Raw genomic sequence first — 20663 nt, forward strand, 5'->3', positions numbered from 1 at the left:
AGGCTGATGGGAAGGTGGGCCTAGAGTCCCTCTCAGTAGCCAGACTATCCTTTTGGCAGTCAGCTCACCTAGATGCCCGTGGGGGGAGATGATGCCGCAGGTGAGAAAATGAAGCCTGTACCTCTTGGGGGTGGCTTCTGTGCCATCTCTTCTCACTACCATTTCCTCCAGGAGCCCAGTTTGGCCAGGGCCTTCTGGAGTCTTAACCCTCTGTCTGTGGGTGTATCCATCCCAGGTTCCCCACCTCCTGCACTTGGGAGGCTTTATCTGGCGCCACCTGCTGGTCAAACTATGCACCTGTGCATGGCGCTGTGCACCCATCCCTTCTCAGATGGGGGTGTCAGATCTGAGAGGAAGATGGTGCAGTGGGGCCTTAGGAACTGGAGCCACCTCCCTGGGCTTCTGATTCGGGTTCTTCGGAGCATCAAGGAAGGGGTACCCCCTTCTCACCCTCCCTAACGACCGTTGCTGCTAAGTCGCTTCAGTCATGTCCGACTCTGTGCGACCCCGTAGACGGTAGCCCACCAGGCTCCCCCATCCCTGGGATTCTCCAGGCAAGAACACTGGGGTGGGTTGCCATTTCCTTCTCCAATGCATGAAAGTGAAAAGTGAAAGTGAAGTCGTTCAGTCGTGTCCGACTCTTCTCGACTCCATGGACTGCAGCCTATCAGGCTCTTCTGTCCATGGGATTTTCCAGGCAAGAGTGCTGGAGTGGGTTGCCATTGCCTTGTCCGCATCTTCCCTGAGGAGAGGCAACTAACTCAAGGCTCCTCATCCAGTACCTGGTACGTGTTGTGTTAGCACTGTTTATAGCCAAGGACCTCTGGGGAGAAGCAACAGCAGATAAGGTTACCCAAGGAGGGTAAGGTCCTTCCTGTCTTGGCCATGGCTCCCATGGCCACCCCTTGACATTGTCATTACTAATAACCACACCATCTCTGAAATCAACTCCTTCTCACCTTCCGCCAACCATTCCTCTACTCCAGGGTTCAGTGACCTTAATCTCAACCACTTTCTCAATGGTGAACCCCACACCCTTTTCATTTCAAACTTGCCCAGCCTAGATTTTGTTGTCTATTCTGTAATTCACTCATTCTCACTCAAAATTCCTTCAGAAAAGGGAACCCTCCTACACTGCTGGTGGGAATATAAGTTGGTGCAGACAGTATGGAAAACAGTGTGAAAGTTCCTCAGGAAACTAAAAAACAGAATTAACATATGGTCCAAGAATCCCATTCCTGGGCACACATCTTGACAAAACTCTTAATTCGAAAAGACATACACACCCTTGTGTCTATAGCAGCATTATTCATAATTTCCAAGACCTGGAAGCAACCTAAATGTCCATTGACAGATGAATGGGTAAAGAAGATGTGGTATATACTATACAGTGGAATACTACTCAGTCATAAAAAAAGAATGAAATAATGCCATTTGCAACATGGATGGAACTGGAGATTATCATACTAAATGAAGTCAGAGAAAGACAAAATACCACACAATATCGCATGTGTGCAATCTAAAATATAACACAAATGAACCTATGAACCAGAAAGAGACTCATGAACACAGAATGGTCTTGTAGTTACCAAGGGGGAGGGGTTTGGGGGAGGGACGGTATGGGAGGTTGAGGTTAGCAGATGTAAGCTATTAAATATAAGATGGAAAAGCAACAAGGTCCCACTGTATAGCGCAGGGAACTATTTCAATATCCTATGATAAATCATAATGGAAAACACTTTTTAAAAAGAATGTATACAAATGTATAACTGAATCACTTTGCTGTACAGCAGAAACTAACACAACATTGTAAATCAGCTATACTTTAATGAAAAAAAAACCCTCCCGCCTCGCCTCTCTGATACTCAGTGGAAAAAGCGCCATCCTGACTTAAACCAGTTACCGCCCCCTCCACCCGCCCTGACCAGCTGCTTGTTCCCGGAGGAGGAACACCCCACCTACGGACTGATCTCATTTGAAACTCACAGCAACGAATCTCGAGAGACCTCCCGGCCTCTGACTCTGCTCCTCTCGCTTGCGAGAGGGCCCCATCAGAGCAGCTCTTCACACCCGCTCTCCTCTCCACCTCCCACACCCCGGCCCACTTTCCCTCACCTCTTTGCGAAAATAGAAACTCACTGCGCAGGAAGGCCCTTTCCAGCATCAAATCTAACAAACGACCCCATCTGGACTCTGTCCTTCCTCCTCGTCCCACTGAGCCCAGCTCGCCCCCTTCCCCCCAAGTCCTCCTGGGAGTCCACTCGCCCATCCCACCGCCTTTATCTCCTGCACCATCTGTTTCTTAGAAATGTGCTTTGCTCCTTCCCATGGCGAACCAACTCCCCCTACGTTCCCTCCAGCTGCCCTATCTCCTCCTTCCTAGCCAAAGTTCTCAGTTTCCATTCCTTATCTCTCATTATCTCCTCAAACAGCACCAATTAACTTCTGTCTCCACCCCTTGCTTAATGGAAACAGCTCTACTCGGAATCACGTTGCTAAACCCAGAAGTTAGGTCCTCTCCTTCAGCCCCTCCCATCACGCAGCACCGTGGCTGCCCGCCTCCTACCGCAGGCCCCCATCGCCTAGCCTGCTCTGCTTTTCCTTCCACCTCCCTGGCTGTGCCTCAGTTTCCTTGGCCAACCCCACTTTCTCTGCGCAGCTGCTAAGTCGTGAGTCATCCTGAGGCTTGTTCTCTTTTTCTGTCTTTTTTTGGCCACTCAGTGTGGTTTACTGGATCTTACTTAGATCCCTGGCCAGCGCCCTCTGCAGCTTGGAGTCCTAACCCCCAGGCTACCAGGGATTTCCCAGAACCTTGTTCCTTTACAAGGCTACACTCTTGGCTGGTCTCCTGGCTTTAGAGTCAAACATCCATTTCTCCACCGCTGACCTCACCCCTGAGCTCTAAGCTCATTTCCAGCTGATGACTTGATGCCTCCACATAGATCTCAAATGGCCACTGGGCTCGGCCTATGACTTTTTCTGGCCAATGAAATGCAAGAGGGAACGACATCACCACGCTTTTTCCTTTTCTGTGTTAACCAGCAATATTCAAAAATTGACCTGGGTCCCAGAGAAAAATGGTGTGAAGCAGAGCCACACCCAACCCATGTAGACATGCAACAGAAGTGAGAAACATTTCCTCTGTGCACTCACTGTGGTTTGTGGGGGAGCTTTTCACCACAGCATAATCTAGCCTGTCCTGACTACATATACTTCATCAGGTTGTGAAATCCAGTAAGGTAATAGAAGTTGCTCTTTAAACTGTAACGTGAAGATGGGTTTTCACTGTCTCCCCAGCACTGATTATATAGTGGGAAGACAAGATGTATCTCTATGATAGGAAAACAGGCCTTGCTGGAAATATAGTGGAGTTCCAGTTCACGCTGGAGCCAAATTCTCAGTCCCTTGGTACTAAATTTACCCTTGAAGTTCCCTTAAATTGCCCGTTAAATACTGAATGGTGTGATCTCAGATGTAGATCAACACAGTCTGTTTTCCTCTAGCTCTGGGGCAAATAGCTTTTCTTTGGTTAATACCAAATAAATTGACTGATGTATCCCACGTAGAAGAAAAAATGGTCTTTAAACAGCAAAAGACTTTGTCTACAAAATCTATTTTATCTTCCTCCTAGGTCCACAACTAATCTCTTTCCCAACCTCCTCTGCATGTAGAAGTGGCCACATGACCGACTGGCAGCCAATCGATGGGAGTGGGTGTAGCTGGTGCCAGTTCCCTGCCATTCAATAAACCAGCCTCAAGCAATCCTCCTACTGCACCTCTGCCTACGTGAGATGCAAGCAAGCAAGGTGCACTTGGAAGATCTGCGTTGAAAATCAGTAGGCACCTGAGTCCCTAATCTCCGGAATTAGGATTTAACCTGGTAGTTCAGTGTTAAAGAATTCACCTGCCAGGGCAGGAGACACGGGTTCGATCCCTGGGTTGGGAAGATCCCCTGGAGAAGGGAATGGCTACCCAATCCAATATTCTTGCCTGGAAAATCCCATGGACAGAGGAGACTTGTGGGCTATCGTCCATGGGGTCGCAGAGTCGGACACAACTTAGCAACTAAACAATGACAACAACAAAAATAACCTGTCTTGTTTGAGCCACTGTACATCTTGAGGTTTTTCACAGCAGTTAGGGTTACCTTTAATCACCATATTAGGGGTGAGAGAAGACTCAGGACCACCTGAGGGAATTGTATTTATTGTGCTTATCTCTTCAGAACACATGGCATGTCCTACATGGTGACATATTTATTTAACCTGAGAACACAGAGTTGAATTCTGGAAAGTTACTACTACACATACTTCTTAGCCCATTCATACTGCTGTAACAAAATATCACAGACTTCGTGGCTTAAAAACAATAGAAATTTCTTTCTCAGAGTTCCAGAGGTTGGAAGTTCAAGATCAAGGCACCAGCACTGATCTGGTTATAAAAAAAATGAAACACCTCTTCTTGATTCAGAGCCAGCATGTGAGGGCTCATAACCTTATCTCTTCCTGAAGGCCCCACCTTCAAACGCCATCACATCAGTCATTAGGTCTCAATATATAAGTTCTTCAGACACACAGACATTGACCATAACAACATATGATGTGACTCCACTGGTCAAATTCAGCCTTGACGTTCCCTACCCTCATCCTCCAGGACACAGAACCATCCTGAAGGTTCCTCCTGGGCCTTGTTCAGTCACTGGATATGGGACCAAAGGCGGCAGGATACCCCCCTCCCAACCTGCTCCCAGCCCCAACAAGGGAAGAGGTTCAAAATCTTCTGTGCTGGATCCTCATGGACACATTCTACTTGAGAGAAAGATACTCACACTCTCCTGCCCACCTTTCCTTTTTAGATCTCACTTTGCTGAATTTCCTGGTGGCTCAGATGGAAAAGAAGCTGCCTGCAATGCAAGACACCTGGGTTTGATCCTCAGATTGGGAAGATCCCCTGGAGGAAGAAATGGCAACCCACTTCAGTATTCTTGCCTGGAGAATTCCATGGACAGAGGAGCCTGGTGGACTACAGTCATGGGGTGGCAAAGAGTCAGACGTGACTGAGCAACTTAAACTGTAGTACACTTGCTTAGTTTACACGAACAGAGATGTCTGATGTCTGTATAAATGGTTAGGGCCAAAGAGCCAAGGAACCAGTCAGAGCTGTGGGGCTGGAGTGAGTGCTTGGAAGACTCATCTGGTCGGAAGGGAGATCGTAATACCATGCAGGGCTCTGTGGGGCTCCTGGACACAAAGCCTTTTCATATCCCCCATTTCTTTGACTATAGGAAGCAGCCTCCATAACCTTCCCTGAGGGCAGGTTCAAGAGAGGATGTGAGACCAGAAAGAAAGAGTCAAGAGCAGACTTGGGGGACTTCCCTGGTGGCTCAGTGGTAAAGAATCTGCCTGCCAATGCAGGAGATACAAGTTTGAGCCCTGATCCGGGAGGATCCCACATGCCTTGGAGCAACTAATCCCGTGTGCCACAACTACTGAGCCTGTGCTCTAGAGCCCATGGCCCACAGGAGGAGCCAGTGCAATGAGAAGCCCATGCACGTGGCTAGAGAGTAGCCCCTGCTCGCTGCAACTTGAGAAATGCCTGTGCAGCAACAAAGACCCAGCACAGCCAAAAATAGATAAATTGCAAAAAAAAAAAGAGAGAGCAGCCTTGGGGTAGGCTCCTGTTTCCCCATCGACAGATATACACAACAATATCTTTAAGCTATTTTGCAGATACTGAAACCCCCTCCAGGAGGGAGAAGTAAACAACAATTAACAATGGTATGCGTTTATTTCCAATATTCTGGGAGGTGGGTCTTGGAGGATCCTGCTGTGATTTATGTCGGAGAGTGTTTTGCCTACGTTCTCCTCTAGGAGTTTTATAGTTTCTGGTCTTACATTTAGATCTTTAATCCATTTTGAGTTTATTTTGGTGTAAATAAAAGCAAAAATAAACAAATGGGACCTAATTAAAATCAAAAGCTTCTGCACAGCAAAGGAAACTCTAAGCAAGGTGAGAAGACAGCCTTCAGAATGGGAGAAAATAATAGCAAATGAAGAAACTGATAAAGGATTAATCTCCAAATTATACAAGCAGCTCCTGCAGCTTAATTCCAGAAAACTAAGTGACCCAATTAAAAAATGGGCCAAAGAACTAAACAGACATTTCTCCAAAGAAGACATAAAGATGGCTAATAAACACATGAAAAAATGCTCAACATCCCTCATCATCAGAGAAATGCAAATCAAAACCACAATGAGATACCATTTCACACCAGTCAGAATGGCTGCTATCCAAAAGTCTACACGCAATAAGTGCTGGAGAGGGTGTGGAGAGAAGGGAACCCTCTTACACTGTTGGTGGGAATGCAAACTAGTACAGCCACTATGGAGAACAGTGTGGAGATTCCTCAGAAAACTGGAAATAGAACTGCCATATGATCCAGCGATCGCACTCCTGGGCATACACACCGAGGAAACCAGAATTGAAAGAGACACATGTACTCCAATGTTCATTGCAGCACTGTTTATAATAGCCAGGACATGGAAGCAACCTAGATGTCCATCTGCAGATGAATGGATAAGAAAGCTTTGGTACATATACACAATGGAGTATTTCTCAGCCATCAAAAAGAATGCATTTGAATCAGTTTTAATGAGGTGGATGAAATTGGAGCCAATTATACAGAGTGAAGTAAGCCAGAAAGAAGAACATCAATACCGTATATTAACGCATATATATGGAATTTAGAAAAATGGTAACCTGAACCCTGTATAAGAGACTGCAAAAGAGACATAGGCATTTAGAACAGTCTTTGGGACTCTGTGGGAGAGGGTGAAGGTGGAATGATTGGGGAGAATGGAATTGTAGCATGTATATTATCATAAGTGACCAGTCCAGTTTCGACGCATAAATTTTCCTCTGTTCATTAAAAAAAAAAAAAAACAATGGTATGCGGCCCACAAGTATGTAGACCCCAGACCAGTTGGACCTGAAGGGTGATGATGCTGACTCCTACTAACCTCACCACCAACCCATCCCAAGAATGTCCACGAGCTGATCACGCCCCCTTTGAACCATTACTATAACAATTCTTCCCCAAGGGGAGACACACGGTTTTGAGGGCATCAGCCTGCTCTGGCCCCCTTTGCCTAGCAAAGCAATACTGCTCTCCTACTTCACCCCAAACTCTATCTCTGAGATTCTATTCCAGACTGGTGTACAGAGAAGCTGAGCTTTTGGCATCAAGCTGACTCATGAAGGATGAAGGATGAAGGACCGCTGCTCAGCCTTCCACCTGCCTGGGAGCAGGCTGACAGGGGAAACACCTGCAGTTGAAGGGGCTGCTCAGCTGGTGAACCACTCTCTTCCTCAAGTACAAATCGGTCCCTGCCATCACCCTGCTTAAAGCCCTTCAACGTTCATCCTACAAGTGACCCCAATTAGAGGGCTCAGGTGAGTCAAACACTGTTTGAGGTGCAGGACCTACTTAAACAAAGAAACCATGGAATTCCATGCCACCGTTGAGAAGACCGCTAAAAAAAAAAAAAAGAAGACTGCTGACGTGGACTGCAGTGTGGTGAAGGTTAACGGCGCCAGCTTTGGAGCCAAGCCAACTAGGACAGGCTTCCCTGTCCTTCACTATCTCCTGGAGTTTGCTCAAACGCATGTCCATTGAGTCAGTGATGCCATCCAACCATCTCATCCTCTGTCGCTCCCTTTTCCTCCTGCTCTCAATCTTTCCCAGCTTCAGGATCTTTTCCAATAAATCAGCTCTTCACATCAGGTGGCCAAAGTACTGGAGCTTCAGCTTCAGGATCAATCCTTCCAGTGAATATTCAGGGTTGATTCCCTTTAGGATTGACTGGTTGGATCTCCTTGCTGTCCAAGGGACTCTGAAGTCTTCTCCAGCACCAAATTTCGAAAGTATCAATTCTTTGGTGCTCAGCCTTCTTTACGGTCCAACTCTAACATCTGTACATGACTACTGGAAAAACCATAGCTTTGACTATATGAACCTTTGTCGGCAAAGTGATGTCTCTGCTTTTTAATACTCTGTCTGGGTTTGTCATAGCTTTTCTTCCAAGGAGCAAGCATCTTTTAATTTTGTGGCTGCAGTCACCATCTGCAGTGATTTTGGAGCCCAAGAAAATGAAATCTGTCACTATTTCCACTTTTTCCCAATCTATTTGCCATGATAGAACTGTATGCCATGATCTTAATTTTTTGAATGCTGAGTTTTAAGCCAGCTCTTTTACTCTCTTCTTTCACCCTCAAAAGGCTCTTTAGGTACTCTTTGCTTTCTGCCATTAGAGTGGTATCATATGCATGTCTGAGGTTGCTGATATTTCTCCCGGCAATCGTGATTCCCTCTTGATTCATCCAGCCTGCCATTTCACATGATGTACTCTGCATATAAATTAAATAAGCAGGGTGACAGTATACAGCATTGACGTAATCCTTTCTCAATTTAGAACCAGTCCATTGTTCCATGTCTGGTTCTAACTGTTGCTTCTTCTCCAGCATACAGGTGTCTCAGGAGGCAGGTCAGGTGGTCTGGTATTCCCATCTCTTTAAGAATTTTCCACAGTTTGTTGTGATCCACACAGTCAAAGACTTTAGCCTAGTCAATGAAGCAGATGTTTTTCTGGAATTCCCTTGCTTTTTCTATGATCCAATGGATGCTGGTAATTTGATCTCTGGTTCTTCTGCCTTTTCTAAATCTAGCTTGTACATCTGGAAGTTCTCAATTCATGTACTGTTGAAGTCTAGCTTGGAGAATTTTGAGCATTACTTTGCTAGAGTGTGAGATGAGCGCAATTGTGCCATCGTTTGAACATTTTTTGGCATTACCCTTCTTTGGGATTGATATGAAAACTGAAATTTTCCAGTACAGTAGCCACTGCTGAGTTTTCCAAATTTGCTGGCATATTGAGTGCAGCACTTTAACAGAATCATCTTTTAAGATTTGAAATAGCTAGGCTGGAATTTCATCACCTCCACTAGCTTTGTTCGTAGTAATGCTTCCTAAGTCTCACTTGACTTCGCACTCCAGAATGTCTGGCTCTGGATGAGTGATCACACCATTGTGATTATCCGGGTCATTAAGATCTTTCTTGCATAGTTCTTTTGTGTATTCTTGCCACCTCTTCTTAATCTCTTCTGCTTCTGTTAGGTCCTTGCCTTTTCTGTCCTTTATTGGGCCCATCTTTGCATGAAATGTTCCCTTCTGTTCTGTTCTGTTCAGTCGCTCAGTCGTGTCCGACTCTTTGCGACCCCGTGGACTGTAGCCTACCAGGCTTCTCCGTCCATGGGATTCTCCAGGCAAGAATACTGGAGTGGGTTACCATTTCCTTCTCCAGGGGATCTTCCCGACCCAGGGATCGAACCCGGGTCTCCCGCATTGAAGGCAGACGCTTTAACCTCTGAGCCTTCCCTTGGTATCTCTAATTTTTTTTTCTAATTTTCTTGAAGAGATCTCTAGTCTTTCCCATTCTATTGTTTTCCTGTTTCTTTGCATTGTTCACTTAAGAAGGCTTTCTCATTTCTCCTTGCTATTCTCTGGAACTCTGCATTCAGTTAGGTATATCTTTCCCTTTCTCCTTTGCCTTTAGCTTCCCTTCTTTTCTCAGCTATGTGTAAGGCCTCCTCAGACAACTATTTTGCCCTCTTACATTTCTTTTTCTCGGGGATGGTTTTGGCCACCACTTCCTGTACAGTGTCATGAACCCCCGCCCATAGTTCTTCAGGTACTCTTGTCTACCAGATCTAATCCCTTGAATCTATTTGTCACCCCCACTGTACAATCAGAAGAGATTTGATTTAGGTCATACCCGAATGGCATAGTGGTTTTCCGTACCTTCTTCAATTTAAGCCTGAATTTTGCAGTAAGGAGCTCACGATCTGAGTCACAGTCAGCTAGCTCCAGGTCTTGTTTTACTGAGTGTATAGAGGCTGTCCTGTTTAACTGCTCCTCCCTTATTTCTGCAACCCCTCCTTTTCTCTGATTAGCAACTGTTTGAACCTGCCCTTTGGAATTCAGGGAAGGTCAAGGAGGCTGAAGGAAGCCTATTTCCTACAATCAAGAAATGGGGCACACAGAGAGGATTTTTACCCAGAAGCCCCACAAGGTCCCGCTGGGTTTCATTAGCAGACCAGCAAATATACAAAATGAATTTTAAAATACAGAATACGGGTACATGTGAAGAATTCATTTAGATACATAAGCAATGAATACCAGTGGTTGCCTCTGGGGAGAACTGGGAACTTCAAGTGGAAGGAAGACTTCGTCATCCTTTGGTAATGTGTGCAACTTACTATTTTTGCCTATGAATAACGTACCTATTATTTTGAAAGATTCCGACAGCACCTCCACGTGGCCCTCAGGGTGAAGTCCAAAAGCTCTCTTGGGTTCATCAGGCTGCTGCTGGCTTCTGCCCTACCTTTTATTAGCTCTCCAGCCCCCAACCCCCAGCGTTCAGTGTTCCAGCCACATCGACCTGCTTCCATTTCCCTTTGGCAACTGCCCACGGTGCTCTCAGGCCGCCTCCCCACTCAAGTCAGTTGAGAATCAATCCATCTCTGCATTAACCCTTCCCTCCCCAATTACTATTACCAGCTTTCTTCTTAAGATACCCAAAGCGCTACAGCACATTTTACTCCTGCCCTTCAATAAGCACCCTCCTAATGGCATCATCTCTTCCCTGACTAGCCAGCGGCCTCCTTCTCACTGAATCCCCTGGGCCTAGAGCAGGAGTTGAGGCTCAATACACATCTGACGTCAGCCCTCAGACATGAGGGCCTCTTTGCTGTCAAAGGTCCATATAGTCAAAGGTATTGTTTTTCCAGTAGTCACATATGGATATGAGTGTTGGATCACAAAGAAGGCTGAGTGCCAGAGAATTGATGCTTTCGAACTGTGGTGCTGGAGAAGACTTTTGAGAATCCCTTGAAGAGTAAGGAGATCCAACCAGTCAATCCTAAAGGAAACCAACCCTGTATATTCACTGGAAGGATGGATGCTGAAGCTCCAATCCTTTGGCCACCTGATGTGAAGAGCCGATTCATTGGAAAAGACCCTGATGCTAGGAAAGATTGAAGGCAGGAGAAGGGGGCAACAAAGGATGACACTGGTTGGATGGCATTAGCAACTCAATGAACATGAGTTTGAGCAATCTCCGAGAGTTGCTAATGGACAGGGAAGCCTGGTGTGCTGCAGTCCATGGGGTCACAGAGTCAGACATGACTGAGCAACACTAATAGACATGAGCCCCTCTTGGTTAAGCTCCTGTAAGGGTAAAATAAGTTACATCTGCAAAGAATCCCCAGTAAGGATCTGGCATATGGTATCTGGCTCAATATAGTCTTTCTTTTCAAAGCTGATGCCAGGCAGCTTTGTTCAGATGACAGGGGTAAGCTGTTAAGGACAGATGCCCAGAACAGTATCTCCTATTGGCAGGTACAAAACGTTTAAGAAGGGTCAGTGATTCTCAATGTAATTGGGAAAAAGAATGAATCAGCTGAGGTTTATTACAATCCCAGATTTCTGGGCCTATCCCTTAATTCCCAACTCTGGAGGTCTGGAGCAGGGTCCAAGAAGCTGAATTTTCCAGAAATACCCAAGTGGTCAAAGAACCACATTCTTAGAAACCAACCCATCTATTTATGAGTCTTTACTAAGGGGTTATGATATGCCAGGTCAAGATGAATCTTCTTTGTAGGGACAGAGAAAGAATAAGAAAAGTCTGTGCCTTTGCCGATTTTACTTTTTAGTGAGTGTAGAAAATATGAGGTACACAAGTAACTGCAGACAGCCAGTGACAGGTGTTGTAAAGAAAATAAAGCAAGTAGGCAGGGGACATGGAATGAGCTTGGGTGGCAGGGAGGGGTTCTGAGGTCACTGAGGAGTGACAGGAAGGAGCCAGCCAGTAAACTAGTATCCAGATGGATCATCATTTTCCCCCCAACCTCGGCCCTGCTCCAAGAGTATCTCCAAGGAAACCAACTCCAGAACAGTGACATCCCCTCCTTTATTATCAAGGCCTTCAGAGCCAGGAGAGAGGAGATTGCAATGGGGATCTTGATGGCCCCTTCTCTCCCAGCCTCGGGACCCACAGGCTTCCTCCAGCCAGGGGCAGAGGTCTGAATCCCTGCCTCTTGGGAACCCTGGCCCCTATCCCATCTCCCTTACTCAAATCCCTAAGATCTCAGGCCAAGCCAGATCCCAGGGCTGAGCCAGCAGACGTGACAATGCCCAGTCCTCAACCAGCTGTCTTGTGGCCCCCGAAGCACTGCCCATGTGGGTGGGGCCTCCTGAGCATCCTTCTTGATTTGAAGTCCAGGTCCTTGGCGATTGTGGTGGTGGGAGGACTGGTCCCCAGGATTACGGAGAACGTCATATCACCAAAGAGGATGCCCACCCCCCTTCCCAGCAGTTTGGACGACAAAATTGGAAAGATGTGAGCCTAGGCCCTCCTCCTAGGAAGAGACTAGGGAGCCGCGTGGCACAGTGAGACTCCCAGGGCAGGTGGGCAGCCAGGGCCCGGAGGTTCCAGGGTCACTTCCTCTTGGCCCGATCTGCCGCGTCCAGGGCAGCCATGTTGCGAGCAGCTGTGATCAGGTGGATGACGCTGATGAGAGACTTGAGCAGGGCGATAGGGGCGGTGATCCAGAGGCCCATTCGGAAAAGACCCACCGAGCCAACTGTGGGAAGGGATCAAGGGTGATCCAGAGAAAACAGGACGCAGGTGAGGCAGGGGTCTTGTCTCCCGGGCAGGCCAGACCCCCTCCCATCCTCCTGCCCAGTCCCTCATCTCCTACCTAAAGGTCCCTCGGAGAAATTAAACAGGTAGAGGAGGCAGTAGAAGAGCTCGTTTCCAGCACACAGGGTGAACAGAGCAGGCTGAACAAATGGCAAAAAGGCTGCTTGAGCAAGAGGGAAGGGCAGGGCAGTGGCTCCCATCCTCCAACTAAGGGCCAGGGGACCAGGAACTGGGAAAGAGGGGTGCAGGGTGGTGTGGAGGTGTGGGGAACAGGGCAGATCAGTCTGCCCAAGGCGCCTCACCCTCCCCTCCAGCCTGGAGCCATGGGCAGCACTCACCATAAGGATATGCACAAACAGGAAGATGCTGTAATTCTCACCCTCCTTGTTCTACCTGGAAGTACTAACACTGTCCAGCCCACCCAGGAGGAAGACTACACTCCTTATTATGGCCTAAGGCCTTTAGAGAGCTGGTTCTGCAGACCTCTCTGGCTTCTTCCTCCTCCCCTCACCCCTCAAGCCACTCAATTCCTCCCTCCTGTGTATACCTGCTGCCTGAACAATGCACACACACCCTTCCCACCAATCCTGCCCTGGACCCAGGGTTGGGGCCAGAACTTGCCCTAAGCAAATAGGGAGGGGCGGCAAAGGCTCACTCTGGAGGTGTAGTAGATGCGAAGCACGGGGTTTCCAGACAGGTCGATCGTCTTGTGACTTTCACTGCCTCGGACCACAGAACTTAGGGAGAAAGTAGAGGGGGAATCCATGAGCATGTATCACCAGTAATGCCCACCGAATTCTCAATGCAACCCCCATTACATAAGTACTGGGATTGCCTCTGCTGAACAGAGTGGGGACTGGAGCACAGCTGAGGACCATTGGGCCAGAAGTCACAGTCTAGCTGGGTAGTTGGAGGAAGCAAAATCAGGATTCAAAAGCCCCATTCCCCTTCCGAAGGGATGTTATCTCTTTGGAATCCTCAAAAGAGTTTTAAAGATTACTAAGTAAAATAGGCGGAGAAGGCAATGGCAAGCCACTCTAGTACTCTTGCCTAGAAAATCCCATGGATGGAGGAGCCTGGTAGGCTGTAGTCCGTGGGGTTGCTAAGGGTCAGACACGACTGAGCGACTTTACTTTCACTTTTCATTTTCACACATTGGAGAAGGAAATGGCAACCCACTCCAGTGTTCTTGCCTGGAGAATCCCAGGGAAGGGGGAGCCTGGTGGGCTTCCGTCTATGGGGTCACACAGAGTCGGACACGACTGAAGTGACTTAGCAGCAGCAGCAGCAGCAGCAAGTAAAATAGGATGCTGAGTCAGAGCAGATTTGCCAGACTCCCTTAACAAAGCACAGCTAAAAATGAGACCTCCCCAGAAGCCTGATACCCCCTGAGAAGATCTTATTCCTCCCCATGTAGCGTCTTCTTCCACCGGTCCATATCCCCAGAATTGCAGACCTGTGGAGGTGCAGCCAGTGGCTGGCCACGTCCAAGCTCATGCTGAGCTGGAAGAGAAGGGTGGCACGAGGGTACAGCAGGGCCAGGTTGACCAGCAGACACATCGTGGAGCACCGGTCTGTCAGCATGTCCAGCATGGCCCCAAACCGGGTCCCTGAGAAAAATGGTGGAAAGGGGCTGTCAGGGGACAGTGGAGCTGTGACAGGGGCCATATTTGGTGTATCACTCTGATGCAGAGTCTAAGGGTGAAAATGCCCACCATCCACTGGGGGGAGAGGAAAGCAGACTGCTCGGGCTGGAGTGTAAAGGGCAAAGGTCAAAGGTCACCATACCATAAAAGGGGGAAACCCGGTAGCATGGAGACAACATTGTAGAAGGGCGTGAGAAAGTTAGCTAGCTCTACAACTCATCAATTCATAACCAAGGGTCCAGGTCTCAAGACAAGAAGATTTGAAGTCTTAGGGAAGTCTTAGAGGTGGGTCTGAAGAACAGATTATAAAAAATCAGGTCAACCCTCCAGAAACTATCTCCCTTCCTTCTCCATCCTCCCTCTAAACATGCCTTCTGGAATGCTGATTGTTTGTGTCTGGTACACAGCAGATGCCTAATAACCTGTTGAACGGCTTTTTATTCAGAAAAGCCTCTAGCACTGCCACTGCCATGCCCAGTTGCGCTCGTTCTCAACAGGGAGCTTCAATCCCTTCTGCTCCAAAACCAGGTCATTCTAGACTGTCTTCTACAGAGATGGGAATAACAGAGCCCTCGGATTCCCGAGTACCCGCCCACCCCGAGGTACTGAGGAAGCACGAAAAAGGGGGCAGAGGGTTGTGGGGCTGGCTGGAAGAGATGTCTGTCACCTTGATTAAGGACTCGAGCAGCGTGTCCATCGAAAGCGTCCAGAAGTCCGCTGAGCAGGTAAAAGGAGGAGGCCGTGAGGGGGCAGCAGGGCATGAAGTAGAAAGAAATGATGGCGAAGACAATCCGAGCATAACCTTGGAATTAAGACAGGGTGAGACAGGGCAGATCTGGGAGCCTGCCCAGGGCCCCTGGCCCTCCCGTTCCGCCCGGAGCCGCGGATAGCACTCACCGATGAGGTTAGGCACAAACAGGAAGATATTTTCGCTTGCCATCGCGGAGGTCGCCTGGCCACTCTGGGCCTTAACTGGAGATGCCAACTCTGTCCCAGCCCCGGTGCAGATTCACTCTCCAGCCCGGCGCATCAGCCACGCCCCCACTGCGCGCAGGTCCCTGCCGGGTCCCAGACGTTCAAGCTCGCTGCCGGCCGGAGCATCGGCCGACCCAGCTGGGCGCCGGGCGCCGGGGGCGCGCACACCCCGCCCTTCCTATGGGCAGACGCAGGCCTCCGTCTGCCTCGCGGGAGCTCCCGCCTACAGCTGCGGCCCCTGCGGCTCCAGCTGCGCTCGGCTTCCGGAACCTACTTTTCTGCGTTTGTCCTTGCAAAATTAGAGAAAGGAACGACTTAAGAAATGGCTGCGTCCCCTTTAAGATCTGCCCGCTTCCTTTTCCTTTTCTTCCCTCCGCCCCTTTCCATCGTTTCGTACCAAAGTACAGAGGGAGGAGAGGGGGCAAGGAATCATCGACGCTGAGCAAAGGAAGGAACTTAAAAGGAGAGATCAAAAGAGAACGAGGTCTAGGTAAATGTCTCTACTTTATTTTCTGCGGAGGATATTACTCCTGGACATAATGGCAAAAAGATCCCGCCATCCAGAGTCTTTGCACCCCCAAGAGGCAAAGTTATTTGGTACAGCCCATATTCTCCCTTCCCCGCCCCCTCTCTCGGCCCTCATTTGCTGTCGCAGGCTCCAGGCAAAGAGATGACGGCCAGAGAGGCTGGAAGGCGGGCTGGGGAGGGGTTGTTTCTCGCCTGCCCCTAGTGGTAGGAGGATTAGGTGCCAAGGTCCGCCGTCCGTGATCTTCCCGTTTCTCAAGCCACTGGCGCTGGAGTCAGTGCCCGCAAGTAGGGACCCAGAACCGGTGGAGAAGCCGGGGAAGCGAATGCGACCAGCTGGGAAAATGCCCTCCCCCATTTGGTTCTAGAAGCCTTAATTTCCTGGCAACGGGGCTGCGGAACGTCCTCAGACGCCAAGGTTTTTATAGCAACGGCGCCTCCCCGGGTTCCCCTCTTTCCAGCCTTCCTCCCCAACTTCCAAATCCCCCGTCTCCACGGCCCGTAAAAGGGCTCGTTAGACCTCTCCGTCTCCTGCCGAGTAGCCCAAGATTTCGACACATCTGTCAGGTTGCGGGCGGCAAGTGGGCTGCCTTGTCTTGGTAAGGGCCTTGGGTGGGAAGAAGGAAAGAGAGGGACCTTGCTGGGCAAGGGGTAGGGGAGGTGGGTGTTGTGGGCGTCCCACCTCCTCCCTCCCCTATGAATATTTAAAGCCACTATTTCGCCACCCCCCCCCGCGCTTCGCCTTTTTTTTCTTTTTTTTTCAGAGAGAGAACTGACACAGTTCTCCAAGGCCCCGGGGAATGGTGGTGGGTTGGGGTTGGGAGAAGTGAGCTGGTTTTGCAGCCTAACTCGGGCTCCCACTGTCCCCAGGGGAATGTCATCCACTCTTGCCAGGAATGAGGAGGAAAAGGGCAGCCGGCCATCCCAACCCACAACCCCTGCAACTTCACTGGGCTGCGATCTGGTGAGCACTGGAGAGGGGTTCTTGGGGTGGGGGTGAAGTGAGGTGGAGCATGCTTAGGCTGAGGACACTGAGACTGCCAGCCTTCAGACTCTGACCTCAACCCTGAGCCCAGAGCCCCCAGCCTGGAAACCTCCAGACCCTGCACTTCCATGTGGGAACTCTGAGGCTGAACCCCCCAACTTTCCCTTTTCCAGAAGGTTTCTCGCTCTGAGGAATTCCTGACACGGATCAGCACAGAACTCACTGATGAGGCCTTGTTTTTTGCTGCCTACCATATGAATCTTGTGCCCATCGAGGAAAAACAGACACAAGACCGAGGGACTCAGATATCCAAACACGGTGACTCCCCACCTGATGACCCCTGTGTCCAGAGATCCACTCATACCCCCAGTTCCAGTCCCTGAGCCCCCCAACCCTCCTGCTGCTGACCTCTCCAGGAGTCTGTCCCCAGCTCCCCATCTCACAGCAGCCGTGGGACCACACAGAGCCTCCCCACCTGTAACCCAGTCCCCATCCCCCACTCCTGACCAGGAATCTCCTTAGCTCCTTCCTCACTAGCCACATCTCTTTCTGGCTATGGGGATAGTACTGTCTCTGACTGGGGCCTCTATTTCCAGTGTTCTTCACCAAGACCCGAGGCACTGATACCCGGTGAGTGAGGCTTCACAGGAGATGACCTTTGTTCTGGGAGAAAGATGAGGAGCCTGTAGGGGAGAGAGCCAGGGTTTGACAACATCTCAGCAGGGTAGGGGGATTTTTACACCACATAGTCCTGTTCTGTTCTGCTCCAATCTTTGACTTGAGTTCTCACCTCTCTCCTTTCCCTTCTGCCATCTCTAGCTCCGACAGAAACTGTACCCGCACGAAGGCACATCTCCTGCCATCCCCTCGTGAAAAGGTATTCGCTGGGTCCCAGGATGACAAGGCCATTCAGAATAACTGTATGGTTAGAGTTCACATGATATACAAGTCCCTGTTTTAGGAACTTGGGACACAAATGAATGACACAGTCTCTGCCCTTGAAAAGTTCACAGTTTAGTGTGGGGCCAGTTACAACAAATATGGTTAAGTGCCCATGATAGAAATGGAAACAGCGAGAAGAGCACGTACTCGTAGCCTCAGTTGGGACAGGAAGGAAAGAAATCATGGAGCTTCCTGGAGGAGGTGACACTGAAAGAAAGAGATTTCTAGGGAAAAATGAGGTGGTCGGGGTATTCCAACTGGTAGGACTTATATGAACAAAGGCACAGAGGTGAGTCTCAGGAGGATGACCATGGGTATAAGTGTGTATTCTATTTTGTTGAAATTAATTTATTTTTTGGCTGCACCAGGTCTCAGTTGCGGCATGTGAGATCTAGTTTGCTGACCAGGTATTGAACCTGGTCAGGGCCCCCTGAATTGGGAGCACAGAGTCTTGGCCACTGGACCACCAGGGAAGTCCCTCTGTGTGGGTCCTTTAGGGTAGGGGAGGCAGTAGGACCAGAAGCAGTTTTACTGCTGGACTGTGCAGGCATGGTACCCGCTGGACTGTGCAGGCATGGTACCCAGGGACTAATCAAGGGATTTTATGTGTGTTTTATTAAGATCCAGAGACGTTTTCCTACAGGTGAGGAGTCATTGAAGAGTTTTGAGCAGGGGAAGTTTGAATTTTAGATCCATCACACTGGTGGTCAATGGAGAGAGTGAACTGGAAAGGGAAAGATGAGATGCTGGAAGGCCAATTAGGAATTGGAGACCAAACTAGAGATGAATAGGTCCTGAATTTTCACAGTAGTAATAGAGATGAGAGGGTAGATATGAGTAATAAAGACCAGGAAGAATGAGTTTGGTAATTGATTAGAAATGGTAGGGGAAAAAAAGAAGGAATCAGAGGGCTCCTAGTTTTCTGACTTGGGAAACCTGTCTGACGATGCCATGCTTCTGCCCAGAACTCTACAGCAGGTCTCCATTTCAGAGTCAAAGCCAAAGTCCTTCAATGGCTTACAAAGTCGTACATGATCTCTCTCCTCCCCAGCCCTATTGTCTGTCTGACCTCATTGCCCATGACTGCTCCCCTTTTCCCAGTCTCGCCAGCCTTCTCATTCTTCCTGGGGCACGGCAGGCATGATGCCACCTTTGGACAGATTGTGTTTGAGGGGCCCCTGGGAACGCCAGGTGGAAATACCCTGTAGACAGTTGGAAATGGAGCTTCAAAGGTCACTGGTGAGGTCTCGGCTGGTGCTAGAGATCTGATGTAGGAGAGGGTTGGCAGTTAAAGAGTGTGCAGTTACCCTGGCAGTGGGGGTGGAAGGGTTTGTGCAGAGTGGGAAAGACAAGGGCACTGAGGATGGAGCCCTGGAGAATCTCTCCAAGAGGTTGGAAGAGAAGAGAGGGGTTAATGAAGAAGGCAGACAAGGATCTAAGAGCAAATGTTTATTGAGTGTCTGTTATGAATGGGGAATGATGGATACATTTGTGGGTGGATAGATGGATGGAATGGATGGATCAATGGATGGATGGAAAGAGAATGGTGGATGGATGGTAAATGGGTAGCTGGGGAATGGTGGGTGGATAAATGATTGAGGGTAGGGATTGGATGGATAGGTGAAGGATGGAAGAACAAAAAGACATGAGCCTTGGATCTAAAATCAAGACTTGTACTCTTTTCTAGGGAGCTCTGCCTAGCAACTTGACGTCTGGAGGATGATCCGAACTTTGGTGCTGCTCTGGGCCTCTCTTTCCCTCCCCCTGCTCTGTCTTTCTGCATCATGTCAAAGCTCCTCTTTCACTGCTCATTCAACAGTTCGGTTCTGGGGGCGTTCCTGGTTGTGAACAACGTCACCCCTGAAGCCTCCAAAGGGTTCCGGAACCATCACACACCTTGCCACCCTCAACTGGCAAGGACACCAGCAGCAGTGAAAAGCTTTAATAAAGAGACAGAGCTCCTTCCTTCCTCTCAACCTGGGCAGTGCTCTTGTCTGACTTCTCTGGGGTGATGTGAAAGGAGAACCCCTGCCCCCTTTTGCCAGATGTGTGGGCATATTATTGGAATGGCGTATTCCAACCTATTATCCATCAACCTGTTGACAGAGATGGGTTCAAAGGTTCAGATCCATCCTCCCAGCCAGACTCCAGCATCTTAAGGTCTAGGCCTGTGACATCTGAGAGACTCCACCCCTGCCACCTGTGTCAGTGTTGAGGTCTCTCCTCTGCGCTTTGGAGCCTCCTGGCTTCGGAACACATCAAGGTGGAAGGCAGTGCTGGAGGCTTTGTGAAATTTGCATTTAAATTTCAGTCTGGCCACTTTTGGGACCCGCCTGCAGTCCACGGGGTTGTGAAGAGTCAGACACGACTGAGCAACTTCACTTTCACTTTTCACTTTCATGCATTGGAGAAGGAAATGGCAACCCACTCCAGTGTTCTTGCCTGGAGAATCCCAGGGATGGCGGAGCCTGGTGGGCTGCCATCTATGGGGTCACACAGAGTCGGACACGACTGAAGTGACTTAGCAGCAGCAGCAGAGGAATTTCCTGTCAGTTCACATCACCAAGCCCCTGTTTCCTTATCTGAAAAATGGAAATAATTGTCCCTGCCTCACAAGGACTTTGTGAGAGTTAAAAACATAGTTGTATGCTTAGTGCTCATCACAATGCTTGGCCCAGAATAAATGCCCCAAACTCAAGTGTTTATCAAGGTCAGTTTGCTTCGTGTTCTCCTAAAATTCAGTCCTCTTTTGAGTGTTCTAAAAATGTTTCATTATATTTAGTTATAAAATTTTAATTAAGGAAAATTCAGTTGATTTGGAGAAAGACTTTA

General features: G+C 48.9%; 2 protein-coding genes across 4 annotated transcripts; one reads left to right on the forward strand and one right to left on the reverse strand.

The window, feature by feature from the left end:
- Nucleotides 1-12007: 12007 nt before the first annotated feature.
- Nucleotides 12008-15689, reverse strand: CDIPT (CDP-diacylglycerol--inositol 3-phosphatidyltransferase). Its single transcript, XM_055409830.2, has 6 exons — nt 15302-15689; nt 15072-15206; nt 14215-14368; nt 13414-13495; nt 12817-12898; nt 12008-12699 (listed from the first exon to the last, which is right to left on the reverse strand). The coding sequence occupies exons 1-6, from the start codon at nt 15342-15344 to the stop codon at nt 12554-12556; spliced, it is 642 nt and encodes a 213-aa protein (XP_055265805.1). The 5' UTR covers nt 15345-15689; the 3' UTR covers nt 12008-12553.
- On the forward strand, nt 14888-20534 carry LOC129545515 (putative protein T-ENOL). 3 transcript variants are annotated; one of them, XM_055409827.2, is made up of 6 exons: nt 14888-15006; nt 16775-16868; nt 17063-17207; nt 17486-17519; nt 17709-17766; nt 19519-20534. In XM_055409827.2, exons 2-6 carry the CDS (start codon nt 16779-16781, stop codon nt 19552-19554), a joined length of 363 nt encoding a protein of 120 aa, XP_055265802.2. In that variant the 5' UTR covers nt 14888-15006; nt 16775-16778; the 3' UTR covers nt 19555-20534. The 3 variants fall into 3 exon arrangements, with proteins under 3 accessions (XP_055265802.2, XP_055265803.2, XP_055265801.2); XM_055409828.2 differs by lacking the exon at nt 14888-15006 and adding an exon at nt 15718-15869; XM_055409826.2 differs by lacking the exon at nt 14888-15006 and adding an exon at nt 15900-16322.
- Nucleotides 20535-20663: the final 129 nt, after the last annotated feature.

Source organism: Moschus berezovskii, chromosome 27 (assembly GCF_049115385.1).
Source record: "Moschus berezovskii isolate FMDL1 chromosome 27, NW_MosBer_1.0, whole genome shotgun sequence".
Lineage (NCBI taxonomy): Eukaryota > Metazoa > Chordata > Mammalia > Artiodactyla > Moschidae > Moschus > Moschus berezovskii.